This window comes from Embiotoca jacksoni, unplaced genomic scaffold, assembly GCF_022577435.1.
Source record: "Embiotoca jacksoni isolate LCO1_2020_lvr unplaced genomic scaffold, fEmbJac1.0.p SCAF_28, whole genome shotgun sequence".
Taxonomy (NCBI): domain Eukaryota; kingdom Metazoa; phylum Chordata; class Actinopteri; family Embiotocidae; genus Embiotoca; species Embiotoca jacksoni.
Genome location: NW_027185379.1, coordinates 5,051,122 through 5,071,007, shown reverse-complemented (window position 1 = coordinate 5,071,007; position 19,886 = coordinate 5,051,122). Strand labels below are relative to the sequence as shown.

Here is a 19,886-nt window from a genome sequence, read left to right as displayed (position 1 = left end):
TAGCTTGAGTGAGCTGGATGTTTTTGTTTGTTTTGCTACAACCCAGAAGCACATCTGTCAACTGTGATGTGCTGATTACTAAGGGTGGAAATCTTTGGCAGGAACACGGTCTGGTGCTGATTGTTTGTGTCGCGATTCAATTCAGAATTAAATCTCGAATCGAGACCGTTCTACATTCCGGAAACAGAAAGAGGAGTACTGTGTTTTGACTTCTTTTCAGGTGCACTGTGTAAAAAAAACAAAAAAAACAACTCCTGTTGTTTGACCAGTGAGCCGCAAATGAAACATAACAGACCGTGAACTGGTCTTGACGGGGCTCGTTTTGTGATTAACAGAGCCTGTCAGTATCAGTGTGTGTGCATCTTTTTTGTTTACGTTTTTAAAGTTATTAAAGGGTGGAATAAGTAGATTTCCACCTATTTTTACAGTTCATGTCAGCGCACAAATACAAATACATTTCCAGCATCTGTGAACCGATTTAGAACTGTGGAAAATAAGAACGGCGATTATCATGTAAAGCAATTTCTTTCCAGCAACGCACACAACTTACTGTCCTTCCACATGCTGAACATTAACATATAATCACTCTTCCTTTAGTGTTGATTTCTTCTTCAGAGAGTGATGGTTTTGGTGTGTTCAAGGCCAAGTTTACATGATGCATCCATGAAGCCATTCCAAAAAAACCTGTGGTGGGCCTCAAGTCAAATTAAGGGCCTCATAAAAAGAAGGATGAAAACCGTCAAGTTGCTTGTTTTGTTTCATCTCCTTCCAGAGTTTTTTTTTTTCTTGCTCGCTTAAAAGGTGCTCTGATAATTAGCAAGAGGGACAGTCTGAGTGTCCTGCGGTGAAGGTGTGTTGCTTATTAAGAGGGAAAGCAGAGCACTCAGAGTGAATCAGAAGAAGTCTGGTGTGTTTTCAGCCTCAGGAAAAAAACATGTATGAAACAAATGGCTGTTACTGTGACCATTGGAAGAGTATTGGTATTGGCCGTACGCACTGTTAACACCAGGAAATATTGATGGGAACAGCACATGTCCAATAAGTCAACACTATTAATTTACATATAATCTCGCGAACTGTGTGTCATTGCAGGAAAATGTAGTTACCCTTTGAGTATGTGCTTATGTCCTATTTCCCAGCGTTAACACTGATCCAGTAATTTTCTTCGTATTCATTCCTGATTGGGACATCTCAGCCACTGTTCTGTGAATTTGAATCTCGTCTGGTGATAATACATTCGTCTGTGTCGTTATTGCAGCCATAGTGGAGGAGCGGAAACGTGCTGCTCTAGACAATTGAGTCTAGATTGAAATCATTTTCTTCCACTGTGAGACACCGGAGAACAAAAACTGTAATCTCTTCATCCAATGAAGTAACGCTGTCCCTAAGAAATCCATTCTTCCAGTTTGATTATAGCTGCAGCAATGATGTGCTGCTGTTGTTTATCTGACTCTCATCTTTGTCCGTCTCTCTCCCAGCAGGTGTGAGCAGTAACCAGGTGGTTGTTCCTGACAAAGTGAATGCGGTGCTGGGGAAGAACATCACACTGGGCTGCAGAATAGAAGTGGGCTCCAACCTCAGTCTCACCCAGAGCTCCTGGGAACGTCGTCTTCCTTCAGGCACCATTACCCTGGCAGTGTTCAATCCAGAGTTTGGGACCTCATATTCTCAAGAATATGGCAAGCGCATCTCATTTGTTTCCCCCTCAGTACGAGATGCCACCATTACCCTTGAAGGAGTTGGCTTTGCGGATGTCGGGTCCTACACCTGCAAAGTGGCAACATTTCCTCTGGGCAACACACAAGCGTCAACGTTCGTTAATATATTAGGTAAAGTATAGCTCTCTCACTGCCTTCCTCACTGAGTGGTTCCTTACATTGTCCTTAAATCTCACTTTTGAATGCAGGACATTGTAGTTGTGATTAAGCAAAGCTTGGGTGACCACTAAGTGTTTGCCCCGGAGGATAAACTGCTCCCTGAAGCCGCCTAACCTTTAAATTACTACCTGGAAGGATGCCATGTACATTTAAATCCCCGCATCGTCTGCAGCTGTACTGAGGCTGCTGTGCCCCCCGGACCCCCCTCCCCCCCTCCCCCACACACACCCCCACACCCTCCTCACTCCTTATCTCATTCATTATCACTATATCACTAGTTCTTTGAAAGGTTTGCTGAAATGTTTCACTGAGTTCCCGTATGATCCTCTGTAAGGTCAGTTAGCGAGCATATAAACACAACGCAGCAAATTGAAACTGTCCAAACGAGATGCAACTTCGCTGCATGCAACAACAAGTTCATTTCAGGGTGTGATACAGAGCAACTCTCATGGCATTCAGTTGCATTTTGCCATGTCAGACTGGTCTTACAGCTAAAATCTGCAGCTCCTTCCCTCGAGGCGGTTCAGATGGTCGTTAGTTCTTCCCTCTTTACCCTTCATCACTAATAATGAAAGCACACCTTAAACTGTACAGTATTTCTATCAAAAGATACTTTCAGGTATCCGCACATTTGGCTTCATCGTACTTATTTTTTTTTTTTTTTTACTGATTTCAAATGTTTGCCTTACTTCGATAACCCCAACAAAAAACAGGAATAACTTCAAATATAATACACAACAAAAACAAGAAATAAACCCACACTATACCAAGATATATTTATTAATTGCTACATACAGTACCACTGAAAACACTAAACGATTTAACATCTGCACGCTCGTGCGCACACACACACACACGCACACACACACACACACACACACACACACACACACACACACACACACACACACACGTACGTTCCTCTCCGTGTGGACACTAACCCGTCTTGCCGGAGGACCGCGGACATGAACTTTCTCTGTGGTCAGCGTATGTTTGGAGCTCTAAATGGGTAGCGGTGCTGAGAGAAGGATTTTCCACCGTAGGCAGCAGCTTCTCGTCTCCCTGCGGAGACTGAAGCAGACTCTGATGTCTAATGAGCGCTACATTAAGTGCTGCTGCGACAGCCACAGTGTCTGGGACCTCACAGAGTTCAATTACACCTTGCTGTCTTCTCTGAACAGCTTCTCAGGGATGTTTTTTTTTTTTTTTTTTTTTTTTTTTGCGCTCATACAAACACATGCATACACACCCATACATAAACACATGCTTAGGCCTACTTTACAATTCAGATGTAATTGCAGTGTGATTATAGCGGAAATGTATGTTTGTATGTTTTTTTCTGCAATTTGACACAGATCGTGGGGGAGTTAATTATCCCACAGGGTGTTTCTCTGAAAGAGCACATCGCAATTGCAACACTTAAAGACAGCAGGTCCAAGTTCCCAAAGCAGTGATGAAGACGCCGCTCTTCATCACTGTCTTGTTTTGAGTTGACTTGTACATTTTTCACAAGATGTTTTTGATCGTAAGGAATTTGTAGCGTCCCTCAGTAACAAGCTGGCTGTGACCCTACAACTATAACTCTGAACAATCCTGTATAATATGGCAGTATATAGAGAACATATTAATGTTAAACCGGAATTTATTAACAGTATGCAGATTATTATTATCTAAATCTCACTTTTATATCATCGGCTACCATAAAGCAGTCAATGCAACTATCCAACTTTAAGAGTTTATATATTATACCACCTCTTCTTCGTTCTAGATCATGTCAACCACCACTGATTTTGATCCACTGAGTTCATTATTTATTTTCTTTAGTTTTGGTTTTAGTACAAAAGAAGCAAACAATTAGGTTTTTAATTCCCTTTTTGACTCAAGTTGGAGGTTTTAATGATTTGTTATTAGACTCTGAAACTGTCTTTGTTTCAGTTTCATTTCTTCTTTTTTTTTCTTTCTTTTTTTTAACTCAACTGAAGGTTCCCAGATTTAGACTTGGACTTTATTAATCCCACAGTGGGGAAATTCAGTAATTGAATTCACGTTTACACTTTAAGGTTTACAAGAAAACACATGACTGCATTTCGATTGCTTTCAATTGAACTAAAGTAACACAATGAAACATGCAAACCCATGAATAATGGACTGAAGTCACGGTACACATCACATTGATTAACAGGTGCAGTGGACATTGACTTCATTTCAAAAGTTGCACTCTGGATCCAAACCTCGTCTTGAATGTAATCAGTATCATGAGACACAATCATTCAATATTTGTATTAGCTTTCTTTTTCATCGTTGTGTCTGCAACTACTCACAGAAATAACACCGGCTTTTGAGGAACTGTTTAGCAGAAGTGTGCTACAGTGTCGGAGCCAAACCAGTAAGCAATAGGAAGGAACCAGAAGGAGGAGATTATGACACGTAAAGTGAATGAATGACAATAACTCTTTGTTCTCAGCTGCTGGCAGGAAAAACACACTGGACACCAGCTGACTTTCTTCAAAATAAAACATTCACACATGAATTTTGTAAGGCAGATGTTGGTGATAAGCAAGTAGCCCTGCAGATTCTTCAAGTGTGTAACCTCCAAGCCTTCGAGCTTGACCGCAAACAGCATTTTGGTTTTAAAGTTGTTTGATCATTCATCTGACTAATAATGCAACTCTTTGTTGAGTCATAAAATGGGGAAATCAGCCCCACAGAGAAGTGGTTCAAAGTTGCTTAAAAGTGTTATAGTATGAAAAATATTTCATTTCTATTCCTCACATTTTCTGTGTATTGAGTTTTAGAAAGCTATATTTTGCCCACATGTTGCTATATATCTCATGTCATCTGTTGTTCTGTCCTCTCAGCTACTGAGACCAGCAGCTTAAATGCAGATAACGTTATTGATCCTACCTGTTTGTCGTGCGAGGCTTCCTTTGCACAAATAATTCTGGTTGTTTCACTTGACAAAGTGTTGTTTTCGATTCTTGACAGCCTTTAATTTTTGTGTAAGCTTATTCAAACTCAATAGTTCTGTTGATATCAGGGCTAGAAATGATGCACGGTCATTGAATGTCCAGTTAAATGTCTTCTTTTATAAATTCTATGTAGCGGTTCCCACTCTGACATCAGCGTTCAGTGCGTCTATGTGGTTCAGTGCATATGTGGATCCAGAAAGAGCCACTGCAGCCAGTTTGCTGAAGGAAAATCGTTACTCCTTTCCCCCCAACGCATTTCCACTCATCCAGAGCGCTCCCCTCCCTTTTTGACAGCGACTCCGAATTAACACGTCCGTCTAGTTTAGTTATTCTGATGCTTCAGCCAGCTCGCCTCCGAACATAGAGCAGCCACTGTTTATAGCCTGTGAGGAAGGGCAGAGAGGGGTGAGTGAAGTGGAGGTCTGAGAATGGCGTCCCCGCCCATGCACAGGGGTACGGGAGACGGCAGGTTATTTTTGGAAAGTTGGGGTGCCAGTAGTTTTTTTTTTTCTTTATTATTATTAGTTGTTTGACCTCCTGCTTGGCCGAGGAGGTGGGGGAGTGGCAGGTGTCTTGAAGATGATGGCCTTGTCTTGTGGATTATGCGGGTGTGTGCCCCCACGCGCCACCTTTAAAACTGTCACCGTTGCCGTAAGTGGAGCAGCTGTTCGTGTTCTTTTAAAAGAGGCAGAGATGGACGAATTGGTGCACTGCAACACAAAGAAGAAGAAATGAACATTGTCGTGAAACTACCTGGAAGCGTGACCTTGTATAACCTGAGTAGCCAGTTTACTTCGCCGCCCCTCCATTGTGTGCTCCCCTCCCTCAGACGAAACTCTTTTGAATTCGGTCTGTCCTTTTTTCTGCTTTATCCTGCTGAATTGTCCCAAGTGTCATTGCTGACAGCACATGATTCTTTTTTTGTTGTTGGCCAGACCAGCCTTAAATAACCTGCTTTACAGCTTTGCGTAACAGGTAGAGGGTTGCATTATTCTGGTCACGTCCCTCTTGCATGGATCTGTTTTGCCTCTCTGTTGAGAAAATCCTTGTTACGGCTAAACCTCCAGTCATTCTCAGGAAGCTTCTGTAACATTACCCGAGCTCTGCAGCACTGAGGGGTGTAAAGTAACTCAGCTCCTCATTCTCCAGTACGACAGAGTCAAACACAGCACAGTGCTGGCTGCTGCCTCAGATTCTGTGTTTTCACCAAGGTCATACGCAGTTTTCAGCTACTGATATACTTTTCTAGAACCATATTATTGGAACAATAAGATGCTACTATTACATTTTCTCAAACACACTTTATGTCCGACACACAACAATAAAGACGTCTCCTCTGAATGCCCACATATGATTGAATAGCAAGGTTCATCCATCTTTAATGCATATAGGTGAAATGGAAGAAGTCAATCTGTGCTCTTTTGGCAGTTAAGTATACCGAGACCACTGGACATTATTTATTCATATGCATACGCAAAAAAAGATCAATATTTATTTTGTAATCTTCTCTCCATTCTGTCATTTCCTCCTTCTCGGCACTCTCTTGTAAACAGTGGATCCGAAGGTGTACGTGTCCGCCGGCCCCGCCGCTCTGCTGGACGGCGGGAACGAGTCGCTGGTGGCCACCTGCATAGCGGAGCGGGGTCGTCCCGCTGCCGAGGTCTTCTGGGAGACGGATCTTTACGGGCGAGCTGAGAAGCTCGCGCAGGACGAGGCCAACGGCACCACCACCGTACAGGTGCGCTACATGTGGCAGCCGCAGAGCTACGCCCAGGGGAAGACGCTCACCTGCGTGGTGCGCCACCCGGCCCTGCAGACCGAGTTCCGGATACCTTACACGCTAAATGTTCAGTGTAAGTGCCGAATTATAGCACATCCTTATCTGTCTTACACGGGATAGTAAATATGTCGGTGTTAACAAAGCTGGTGAAAAGACCCAAACCAACTATAAATGGATTCTTGAAATGTTGCACATGTAGTCCTAGCTAGCACGCTCCTCTGTGCCGTAGACCACCCCTGGTAAATCTCAATATTGTTAATCCTCTCTTTAAAACTTCTGTATTAGAACAACACAGCAAGTATAATGACACGAGCCCAAACTGTCTGTCAACCTTCACTAATGTACTGCAGTAAAATATGATCCATAAATATGGTCGATGGACTGCACTTATAGTGCTTATCTACTTGGATGGACAGAGGCAGGTGTTCAGTGTTTTGCCAAAGGACACTTCAACCACACATTGAAGTAAACTGGAGGAGACGGGGATCAAACTACCAAATCTGCAGTTAGTGAAGGAGCCACCAGTAAATATAAATCAAAGTTTTAGTACTCACAACCTGAACTAGAAGAAGCACACGTTTTTTGCGAACTGATGCAATTAAACCCATAAAGGAGACACTTTGTTTCATTGGGGAACACATTGATTTGATAGAATAGAAACATACATTTGTTTGTTTTTAGTCTGCTTATTTTAGACTGATTGTCCTGCTGCTACAGTAGGAATTCGATTTATTGTGGCTCTTTGACAGAAAAATATTAACAAACTTCTCAAAAACAACTGAAAACATCAAACCAACCGTGCATCCGCAGCACTGAGCTGCTATTATTTTGAATGCTTTGATTTATGTTAGGTACGAGGTCTGCTCAGGAAAATGTGTACACTTGCAATTTTTATGAATATGGTTGAATTAAATTTAACATCCACTGTTGTCAGTGCAGAATAAAGCAAAATGGATATGTCCCTGAAATAATAGATTCATTTTGCAGCCATAAGAGGAACAGTACATTTGATCGATATTAACCCATGATGCTAGTTTGATTTATTAATTGCCTGCTCGCTACCAACTCTTTCCTCTCCCATAAAGGGGCGATTTAAGAGTGATCCTAATGGTATAATCATTGATGCATACTTCCTTGGCGAGCAGTGTGTTCGTCTGTGTCGGGACCATGTGAGTGCAGGCTAATGAAGGTATTTCATGAAATATTGATCAGGCCTCAGCAGCAACACAAGTGGCGGGAGGCTACTGGGGGCGGCAGATGGAGACGCAGAAAACCAAGGTTAATACCGGAAGAAAGACGCTTTCCAGCTCAATAAATCATGTCAAATATAGAGGCGAGGGATTTGAAGTGCAAAAGAAGCACAATTTCAACGTCGGACTGTGTGAAAAGGGTCAGTGGACACAGTGAGCCGAGGCATCTTCTTGTGCACAGTAATGAGTTCCTCATTTGTCCTCCAGAGAAATCAAAATGAAAAATTGGATCTCTAAGTCAGTGTTTGCCATGTGTTATTACAGTGGCATGTGTTGGGCTTCATTCGGGCATCCTCCTGCCTTCCTTCAGTTCTTTTCTTTGTCATGCTGAGGCAGTGGAGTTTATTATTAGCTGCAGTTCATCTACCGTCTGAGTGAGTCTGTCGTTTGTAACTTTCCACCAACCCGGGGTCATTTGTTTGTTCTCTTGGCTCGCTCTCACCAACAGATCCTGTACCCCGTTACAGCCCTGCACAGCCTTTGTTTTGTCATCGCTCGCTACTGTGCCTAAAATACAGGCTTTGTTTCTTCTGGCGAAGCTCATTTGTCAATGGCTGCTGGGATCACAATGACTGATGAAGTCCTAGTTTCTTACCTTAAACCAAATAGAATAAGTGCTGGTCATCATTAACTGTTGTAGGAGGTAAAAAAAACAAAAACATATTTTGTTGAATAATGCTGATTTTTACATCATGTTGTGTTTTGTTTTACAGTTGCACCAACGGTATCGATAATAGGAATTGACAAAAATTGGTATGTGGGTCAAGCGAATGTGAAATTCACATGTGATGCCAAAGCGAACCCACCAGCCCGTCACTTCACATGGATCAGGTCAGTATCCTCAACGTGGGCCTTCATGTGGAAAACTGATCAGATACTGATTCTGTCTGCCATAAAATTTGATCCCTGGCCGCCTCATCCAAGTGGTAGCCATCCTGCAGCTGTAGATTTAGTCAAAAAGTCAATCTGAATCTATAACTTCTGTGATTGTTTATGGACTTTTCTTCATATCTGATGAGATTTTGCTGCAAATTCTGTCTAAATGGACGTGCAAAAGTACCTGAATGATGTTTTATACCAATTTCAAAAACCTCCGTACGGAAGTGGAAAGGAAAACCCAGGTTCTCATTTGGAAATTTAAAGTCATATTTTTTTCCCCCAAAGTCTAAACAGATAATTGTGGCGTGTTTTTAAAATATACACGACCTACGCTTCTGGTTGTTGGTGTGTCAGTGAAGTGTAAAACTGGTTTCACCTCCGTTTTGAAGTTATCACACAGCACCATTTGAACAGAGCTACCAGATTGCAGAGCTTTATGCGTCAACTACACGCACACGCGCGCACACACACACACACACACACACACACACACACACACACACACACACTAAATTTAGACCTTTGGAGTCAAGGTCCTGCTTAAAGGCAACTGTTGCATCCTTTGCGGCCCTCAGTAGCATTGAAGTTGATTAAGTTGTTTAAAAGGTGCCTTCAGACGGTCCTTCTCAACTCATAAACTTGGGAGGAACATTTGATATTTGTCCTGAAGTATTCAGCAGATGGTTTTAGACTACAACACATGATCGGGATCGCTAAAAAAAAAAATGTAAATATGGAAACCAGGTGTAAACAGTTATTCTTCGGCTAGACGACGGAACAGTTCATTATTTGTTCAAGTCAAATCTCCCTCACTTGACTGAACGTGCGTCTGGTATTCCACACGGTGTTGGCTGCAGCAACAATTTAGAGAGTTGCCTCAATGAGGGATGAGTCTTTTTGTTGATGAATAGCTAAGCGACTTACAGGCAGAAGGAGCGTGTTTGTGAAGTAACTCATGTTAACAAGTAAAACATGACATATCAGCTGCTGCTTGGTTTACTTGCATGAATCTAAACCGCTTGAAACAAACCTAAACGAAGCAGCGTAGTGAAGAAGCTCCCGTCTATAAATTACCTCCAGAATAACTTTGGAACCCGGACATTGGAGCTGTCGAATGCACTGCTGCGCCCATGGGGAGGACTCCCCCGCTATAAATAAGAGATTCCTAAGGGTTCATGCATCAGAGCAACACCGGCCTAGTGGCAGCTCTTTGTCATCATCTTGCTTTCAAAACAAGAAATATGGCCTCATTTGAGCTGACAGCACCCGTAAAAGGTCTAGACAGCCAAGCTCTTTATTTTCTTTCTTTTTTGCCCAGACGCTGAAACCTTTTCATCCCGGCCGACGGAAGAGCAGTCAGCTCAAATTATCACAGTCATGTGGCCGTGTAATAGTTGCAACAGGCAAACTGACCCAACAGAGCAGTGAAGTCATTGAAAGTCATAGTTTTTTGTTGTTGTTGTTGTTTTTTTTTTCAACTAAACATTACAAACATGTTTCTTAAACACAGAGCGATGACATAATGTATAAAGGGTTGGTTTTTTTTCTGCAGGTTTGTCTCTGATGTACCGAACACTGAAATATCCGTCATGTTGACTTTTTGTACAGGTTGGATGGATCGATGCCTGAAGGTGTTGAGATCTCCAACAACAGCCTGGCTTTCACTCGCCAGTTGGAGCGCAATGACTCTGGAGTGTATCGCTGCGAAGTGACGAACGACATCGGTATCCGCAGTCAGGATGTGAACTTCTGGGTGCAAGGTCATTTTCACCTTTACTCCGCAGTTTCATGAAGCGTCATTGATGTTCTTTTAACCACCTGCTTGCTCGCATGACTTTACCTTCATCAGCTGATACTGAAACAATTCAACAAGTGCTTTTTACATTCATATAGTTCTTATGTAAAACTCTCAGTTCAATCTGCCTACAGATCAACACTTCCAGCAGAGCTCAACCTCCTTATATATATATATAATATATAATATATAATATATATATATATATATATATGTATATATATATATATATACACACACACACACACACACATATACACACACATTCCTGGCAACAGGGGAGCACGGTGTGCAGATAAAGAGTATCGGTGCCACACGATTCCAGTGTTGTGGTTTTGGCAACATTAGATGTTTCGGATAAGGAAGAGAGTGTTTACCCCTGCTGCGTCAGCAGAGTCTGCTCCCATGTAGCCTTCCTCTGTGTTTTGTTTAAGGTCAGGTTTCACAGCAGGACAAAATGAACTGTGTTCACAGATTCGCAGTGGCCAGAAGTCTGTGTTTGCACCTCGTAGAATACGTCGTCCGACAGTATATCGCGCTCTTACAGCAGCAGAGTGTGATTAAATATTTAACTTGACTCAACATTTGATAGCTTAAAACTAAGAGAGAGTGGACCTCTCTGAGTCGTGGAACGGGGTTTTCCCGCATTTGTTCTATGCTGTAGATTCATTGATATAAATCCTGGTCATAAACCGCGCAGCACACTAAACTGCAGCCGTCTGCTCCCTCCATCTGCCCCTGGTTTGCTGTTTGAGTTCATGATTATAAAGTCAGGGCGTGGATCCCGAGAACTCTGCATCTCTCTTTTTATTTTCATTTCTTCTCCGCTCCTTTTAAACCTTTTCCAAACAAAGCAACTGCTTCCTTTGCGCACGTATTCCTCTAACACACACACACACACACACACACACACACACACACACACACACACACACACACACACACACAAACACACACACACACGCACACACACACACACGGTCCGCTTGGTTTCTCACTGTGGAGAGGAAAGACCTGGAGACGTCCCAAAAAAGGCTGTCGGGCTCCATCTGTGTACAGGCCGGGTTTTGGACTCCTGCTCCAAACGAAAGCACAGCTGACATCCTGTCCAGGACCGACTTGCACTGAGCAATTATCTTGCTTCTCTTGTCAAATATCAACACTTTGGCCATGCGGCCTCTCGCCTCGCTCCCCTGTGGAGATGGCCAGGTTGAGCTCAGTAAACGCGCCCCCCCCCCCACCACCACCACCACACCCTCCCCACCCCGCTGTTTCACATTTCCAGTTGCCTCGGCAGCGTCATGGTTTTTGGCTGCTCGCCTCTCAGATGATCAGCTACATGTTTTGCAGATGCTTTTAACCCGCGTGAGGCTAAAACGTCCCGCTGCAGGGTGGGATTGATGGTGACTGATGATGGAGGTGATTGCCGGTGTATCAGTTCACCGACCTTGATCTGTCTCCTTTATCCTCTCTCCTGCCTTTTTGCTTTGCTCCTGATCCTTCAGGCTCACACGCTGTGTATAATTGTAGGTAATTAGATTCTTTACTCAGTTACCAAACTGTGGAAATCATTATAGCTCTACGGGGATTTGGATTTTGATAACTACCACCTAAAAACCTCCTGGTGATGCAGACCTCTTATTAGTGCGAGTCATATTGCTTTGTAGTCGGGCCTTTGATGTGCCTGTGCACTGATGGACTCGTGGTATCGGGCTGCTGCCGGTCCTGGAGGCTGGAGGTCACCACGGAGGCACTTATCCCGACCTTGAGCTCCACGCAGCCCTTCTCCCTGCAGCTCTGGCTGCTATCGTCAACGCCGGCCGCCGGTGGATGCAGGAGCCTCGCATCGATCCCGCGGCGTTTCATCTTCTCACATGACTTCCCAACAGCAGGGTTTAGAAACAAAGCGGGGAGACCGAATCAGACTCACTCAGATGCTCGCGAGTGGACGTCCCGCGCTCCCGCTCTGTGTCTCCGTCATACCCACGCACGTATTGACATCGAGCACTTAACCTCTCTCTGCGCCGCTCGCTTCCCCACTTCTTGCTCCGCAGCACCGCTTCCGACGGCTCCGTTCTCTCTCGGGAGAGGCTCGTCTCTGCTCCGACTCTGCTGTTAGAAATTAATCTAAAAACCATTCACACTTGCTTTGTCCGTTGTTACAGAACATAAAGTGCAGTCTTTCTCCTCTGTTCGTTTATGACTCCTCACTCCATCTGTCCTCTTTCCTCTCTGCTGGTTTAAAATCTTTTCATCACATGTTGGCTCTGCAGATCCTCCCCCCACCACCGCAGCCCCCAGCACCACCGCCTCCCTCCGCCGCGACACCTCCGGAACCAGCACCGCCACGGACCAGCGGAGGGCCCTGTTCACCTCCCCCACCCTGGCCTCCTTACCTGACAGCAGCCTGGGTACCATCGTTGGCGGGGCAGTGGGTGGAGTTCTGTTCCTGATCCTCTTGCTGATCCTCGGTGGGGCTTGTTTTATGCGCCAGCGCCGAACCTTCCGAGGGGACTACTACACCAAACAGTACCTGGGACCCTCTGACATGCAGAAGGAGTCCCAGCTGGACGTGCTGCAGCCGCATGAGCTGCAGGAGGTCTACGGGGACAAAACGAGCAAAGGCAGCCAGGAGCTGAAACCCAAACTGGGTGGAGACATCATTTATCCCGACTACACGCCCGAACACAAGGACAGGGACGACTGGGCCGACAGGGGGGACGTCCACAGGGGCCTCAAGGAAGGAAACTACTACCCAGATCACTACAACACGCAAAACATGCACCCCTCCGGGCCCCCTGTGCACAGCCCCATAGTGAACAACGGCTCCCCCTACCTCCCGGAGGACTGCTATGACAATGGCACAGACAGCGACTATGTGTCCCACATGGACGGATCTGTGATCTCACGCAGGGAGTGGTACGTTTGAGGATCAGATGGACAACCTGACTGACTGAGAATCATTTCAGAAGTGACAGATATAAATATCATTTAAAGGCCGTGTCATTTCAGTTAATGGATACATCCGATTTTCTCAGCTCAGTTTCACAATGAGCTCTTTGAACAATACTGCTCTGCCTTGATTGTAACCACTTAACCTTAAGGACATGTTTGTGGATTGTATTACACTTTTGTAGCATTTCGAGGAGCTACAAATAAGCTGGATCACCTCGGAGATATGATCTGTGTCGGTCGAAGAGGCTTCGGCACATAGTGATGTTTCAGCTGACGTGACCGAGGTTTTTGTTTTTCTGCTTGTTAGTGTTTGCCCCCGTCTTCGTCGCAGGTCCCAGATCAGCCGCTCAGACTCTCAGACCCTCGTTAGTGTTCGTGCCCCCGACCGACTGAGCTCTGCTCCCATGAAACCTCACAACTTCTGTGGCCTTTTCAAAACGGTCTCTTGAGTGTTTTCAGCTTTTACATACAGTTGAAATGTTTATCATGGCTGCAACCTGTATTTAAAGCAAAATATATTGCATGCTTATTTTTAAAAACGGTATCATAAAGTGAAAGGGAAAGTCACATGATTAAAAGGGAGGATTACACAGGCATTCGTACCAAAGGAAAAGCAAGCTGACTGATGGAAGTACGTCACATAGAAACACTGCCCCGCCTAAAACAGTTTGGTGAAGTTCTTGTGCAGCTTCTGCAAACTCACGGTATCTCCTGTAAATAAGTCCCGAGACAGTAAAGCTGCAGCCTGAGAGATCTACTCCCTCACAACTCCTTTCAGCTTCACTTTTACGTTTTACTGTTTTCTCTGTTCGTTATTGTAATCCCTAAAATTTGGATCCCGGTTGATTTGGTGACGACCACGGTCGCCACAGTTACAGCAAGTCTGGTTTGAAAACTAAAAGCAGTTATTTTGTCACAAATACACGAAGCATAAACCGTGTTTCTGTTCACAGTGCAGCCAAACAAACTCCGGTTGTTCTGATGAAAAAAATTGAATTGAAAATTACTGCAACCACAATCTGATTGGATGCTCACGGCACCAGGAGTTTTCCGCAAAACTGCAGGTTGTCTTGCGAAGGTGTGCAGAGTGTCCACGGCAGCTCTTCGTCTAACGGATCAATGCAGCTGCTCATTTTTCTCGTTACCAGAAATAAAAACTGATCTGCTGATGGGGAAAAAGAAAGGAAAATGTCCGTTAACCTGTTGAATTTTTGATAAACAATGACAGTCCGAGTTAACGACCGCGCCATGCTTTGCAAGACAAATGTTCTTCTTGTGAAACAGTGGCCGTATAAAAGCTCTCTCTGCGTAAAAATATTGAACGATAAACGGCGACTCCAGACTCGAGTTCAGGTCATCTGATCTGAATCCAGCAAAGTAATGAAAGCTATCATACAGACAGATCATTACTGAATGCAAATACTTTGAATGGCTTCTGCAGAGCAAGTGTTGACCCCAAATAGAACCACAAAATGACCAGTATTATGAGTTTTGAAAAGAGTGTTGAACATGTTAATGAAGTCACATTGAAGCAGCGAGAAGCACAACGCTGTTATTCCAGTTGTCAGTAAACATCAGAAGCAGCCAGTCGGCCTTCTCCACTCCGCCATGATAACAGGCTGCCTCGCCGTCTTTTCCATTTCCCCTCTGATTTCTGTCTGTAAGACCAACATCAATTGGTCATTATAGGTTTTCTTTAACGTGAGATCAAAGTCATATGATATATAAATCCCAGATGTGACTATAACAGCTGTCATCATCTGACATTATGGGTCTCTAAAAACCACCAACAGCTTTGCTGCTCCCGCTCGACACTCTACTGTCATGATTCATGATTGTAAATAAGCACAAAAAAAAACAAAACCAGAAACCGATCCCGCCCAGTGTGTGTATGGAAGTATGAATATTCGAACAGCTTGGAAACTGTGCGAGCAGCCGACGTCACCGCTGAACATTCAGTAATGTTGGGGTTTGGCTCCTCCGAGGATCTACAGCGATCATGGAAACAAGAAATTGAATCCTAGAGTGAAGAAATCAGAACCATGTAGGTTGGAGCTGTCTGTGTAACGGCTCCCAGAGGGATATATGTATATTATTTTTCTTTTCCTACAAACAACAAATCCAGTGTCATTAAGTTGAAACAAAAAAGCTGACCTCATCAGTGATCTCATCTCCCGCCGCCTGATTTGACCTTGCTCTTTTCCAGCTTTTCTTTTTGTTTCCTCGGGAATGATACATGGATCAAAGTGGCCTCTGCTAAGCCTCACATGAAAGGGGAAAATGTATCCTTTTTTTGGGGGGGGGAAGTCCCTCTTTGTTCAATCAGGATGTTTGTTGCCAGAAAAAGGACCCTGTAGATAAAGATGCGTCATTCGGTCAGATCAGGACTGAGGGTCCGGTCTCCCTTCTTACTGGGAGTTTTTATAGATTTTGGGTGCAAGCTTTCTCTTTTTTTAGAACCCCCGCTCCACCCTGGTTTTCTCATGCCAGGGTTTTGGTCGAAGGTTCAGATGTCTGAGAATAAACCGCTTTAATCTCTGCAGCTCGCTCTCACTCTCATCGCCGCCACACATCTGCCACTGCAGCCCGCATTCAAAGAGCAGTCCGCACCTCAAACCATCAGCTTTTTAATCAACTTCTTCTTCCCCTCCCTCATCGCACTTGGCAGCAGAAGTGCTCGGAGATATATAGACTTTTTTTTTTTTCTTTTTCTTTTTTTTTTTATGAGATTCACAGCTGTCAGCTTCTTATTTGGTAAAGTCGCCCCATGCAAACTGCAGCCGCTGCTCTGAAAAGGATCTTCTCATCGGCCTCGGCTTCCAAAGACTGTCGGACTAAAGCGAAACGAGCTGAAGTGATGAATGTTTTTTTGTACAGTTCTTTATTCTTTTCAACGGTCGTTCACCAACTGGTTGCATTTAAATTAAGTTATTCACTTCCTTCTACGCTCATCATTTCTCATCTCTAATGTTTATATACATGTACATATTGCAACTAGGACTAGTGTAGGATTAGCTGTTCTCTCCGTTTGACTGATATGTTTGTGTATAGTTTGTTCTGGGCTCCCCTACTGAATAGTTGGTGCCTTAAATGGGCTGAGCAATGCACAGGAACTTTAAAAACAAATGACAATTGTTGCAAGCGTTCATGTAAAGGATATTATCGTTAAAGAGGAGGGTCGACTGCTCCTTTGTTCCACCTTCATATTTAAGATTTGCTCTTATCGAAGCATCCGAACAGACAAAAGGTTGACTGTCATGCCTTATACACTTTGAAAGGACACGTGTAACAAGTTGGTTACTGAGAACATTTTAATAAGCAAAGTTTCACTGGGAATTTAGGCAAGCCAGATTCATAGAAAATATTATTGTCCTGTAAATATGCTGGCTTTTTTTATTATTATTATTATTATTAAAAAATCTTATTTTTTTGTATGAGGTCTGTAATTTTCACAGAGTATTAGTTTATCTTACGAGCGTCCGAGGAGCTTTGTCTCATGTCGACGGCGATCCCGTTGTCACTGCATTTTATATTTGTTCTCGAGAGTTTGTGACCAATACTTTTTTTTTTTTTGTATGTTGTCCTTTGATCGATTGATTGACGTCTCACAGCAATCAGAGACGAAAGTGGGGTTGATTGTATTTTGTTCCTTCGTTTGCAATAAAAGACCACCATTATTGCACTCAAATGTGTCGCAGGATTCTGCTTTCAGGGAGGAGTTCGGTTCTTTTTACTTTTATCTGTTTAAAATATGCTTCTTTTTTTCATTTTTTTTTTTTTTTCATTGACCATATCTGTCCAGAGCTGATTGATCTGGTACACTTGAAAGATAATTCAATAACAGCGCAGAAAATATCCACAGTGTTTGATAAATGACACTATTTTTAGTTGATGTTGAGCCAGACGTCATGGTTTCAGTCAGTGTTGCTGTACTTGCGGATGGTTGATAGCTTGAGTGAGATGGAAGGACCCGCATGCAGGTATTGATTTTCAAGATAAACCAATTTAGTCAGTCCCAAAAAAAGAAAAATCATTAGGAGAAAAACAACAACAACAACAACTATTGCAGCACACAAAACTCCGCCCTCCTCCACTTTCCTGTCACCTGCTCTCTCCGGCCAATCGGAGGCGGCCCCTGGGATCTGGGATGTGTGCCACTTTGAGCCAGGTGGCATCATTCTGTCCTCATTTGTAGCCAAATGGCACTCGATTGTACCATGACAGCGATCTTGATCAAGTGCACCCTCTCACGAGACACAATCACAATTTGCATTGTTAGTCGGAGCTGATAGAACAGTAAACATTCGCTTCTGTAGAACTGACCTGCGTTACAGCTGAAAACAATACCCAGAGATTTAAAAGCAGGTCAGGGAATTAAAGTCCTACAGAAAACCTGTGAGAGCTGAACCACAATTGACAAAGCATTGACTGCTGAGTCTTCAAGTTCAACTTTGCTGTTTTCTGTTCTTTCTTTTCTTTTTTCTTTTTTTGCAACAGTTGAGTTGAGATTAAAAGTTCATTTTTGACCTTGGGAACAAAATCTGAAAAAAAAAAAAAGCCATTCGTAGCTGTTCTGGATTTTTGGATCAATTTAAACATTCACAGTTTCAAGAGAAGTGGACTCCGGCAGCTGAAGAAGACTGCGACTCGGTAAAAAGCTCCAGAACAGCGACTAAATGGACGTTGGGGTGAGATTGTTCTGTGACTGCAGTTTCCAAGATAAATAAACTTTCATTCCACCACTTTAAAGCAAAAACACAGCTGAGAAGTGCTTTATAAAGTCCTCTGGAAAAAAAAAAAAAAAAAACGTTTGCATGAAAACTGCGTGTAAATCCTCCAAAAACGCTGCCAGACGATCCTGGATTTGTTGTTGGCAACAAATACTTGAGTCGGGATTACGATGGCAGATTTAAAGGTGATGAAATCATCAGCTGTTAGATCAGTTAGATCTTAACTCAGAGGCCACTTGCTAGATTTCTGTCAGCGCTTTCAGTTTTAATTTAACGAACTGTTGTTATCATGTGACCCAGGTTTGATTGTTGGGTCACGGTTTGTGACCAGTCAACCAGTTCCATCTGCAAATGAAGGCCATGGGATGTGGCTGAAAGCTCTGGAGTGGGGCTTCTCTAACCTTTTTTACATTTAATTTGTTTAATTACTTGACTTAAATGTGCTGCAACAGTTAAAATACAGACAATAAACACGACAGACTGTTTAAATTTAGATAACTTTAATTAATTAATTCTGCCTTCTTTAATCAATCCTTTATTTCCCTTTTGCTATTGAATATTAGCATTTTCTGCTTGGATGTAGATATTTTTGGTGCATTTTCTTCCTATAATTAGTATGCAAGATGTTTTCTATCTCCTATTTTTCTGCTTTGTCGTGGTTTGAATTCTTGATTTAAGATCTTGTGTTTGGTCTGAGGCCTTCATCAGTAGATCTTCAGCTAATTGCCTTGAATTGTACTCTGTCCGAGTCAGGTTTGGTCTGTCCTATTTTATCTTGGAAAAACTGCACTTTATTTATCTTTATTTGTTGAAATAGATTGATATTCATCGGTTGATTAACAGAACATTAATCAAGTCAAACAGTTTTGGTTCTGGATAAATTAAATAATTAGTCATCATTCATGCAGATGGGCTGCCGAGAGTGTTTCTCCTTTTTGGATTTTAATGTGCAGATCAATAAAATGTTTTTATGTAATAGTTTTAATTAAATTTCACATCACCACTGCAGGTTTTTGCTTGCAGTTTCTTACCAGACAAAAGGATGCAATTAAATGATTCCATTTTTCTTTTTCTTTTTTACTTTTCCCATTTCCAACCCTTTAAATGTGAGGACCTGTTGCTTTTTCTGTTGTCTTTGTGAGTGTGTGTGTGTGTGTGTGTGTGTGACAGTTATAGATTAGATCAATCAATCAGTTAATTAGAAAAACAAAAACCTGACAGTTTGATAATGAATAGAGGCACTGATGGACGGACGCACGGACAGGTGTACAGACAGACAGACAGTAGCAGCTTTTGTCCTCCAAATGAAGTGAAGAAATCGTTGAAGTCAGACACCATCAGTCTCTGTCTCCTTCGGCCTCTTCCACTGTCCACACCTGTGCACTAACTAACTGACCCATCTCACACGGCTCTTCATCCTGTCTATCTCAGCACCCTCTTCATCACCAGTTCACAGAGAGAAGTGGGCGAGGCCGCCGGGCTTCTCGGCCCACCTGCGCCGACCGCTGGCCCGCTGACCACCCACAGCTGCCTCCTGTCACCCATCAGTCCTCAGAGAGTAAGATGTGTCTCCCTTAAATATGGTGAACTTCTCGCACTGAAATTAGGCCCTGGAAACATTCACAAAGGAATTTACAATGGCACCCCTAAT

General features: G+C 43.3%; 1 protein-coding gene across 2 annotated transcripts in view; it reads left to right on the top strand.

The window, feature by feature from the left end:
- nectin3a (nectin cell adhesion molecule 3a) overlaps positions 1 to 17,187 on the top strand; it is a 31,731-nt gene extending 14,544 nt beyond the window's left edge. The window contains exons 2-6 of one of the 2 annotated variants that reach the window (XM_069161310.1): positions 1,482 to 1,829; positions 6,400 to 6,699; positions 8,590 to 8,707; positions 10,364 to 10,515; positions 12,824 to 17,187. In XM_069161310.1, coding sequence (XP_069017411.1) covers positions 1,482 to 1,829; positions 6,400 to 6,699; positions 8,590 to 8,707; positions 10,364 to 10,515; positions 12,824 to 13,479 — 1,574 coding nt within the window. In that variant the 3' untranslated portion in view covers positions 13,480 to 17,187. Of the gene's footprint in view, positions 1 to 1,478; positions 1,830 to 6,399; positions 6,700 to 8,589; positions 8,708 to 10,363; positions 10,516 to 12,823 lie in introns of both variants that reach the window. The other variant, XM_069161309.1, reaches the window with a different exon arrangement.
- The last annotated feature ends 2,699 nt before the right edge of the window (positions 17,188 to 19,886 follow it).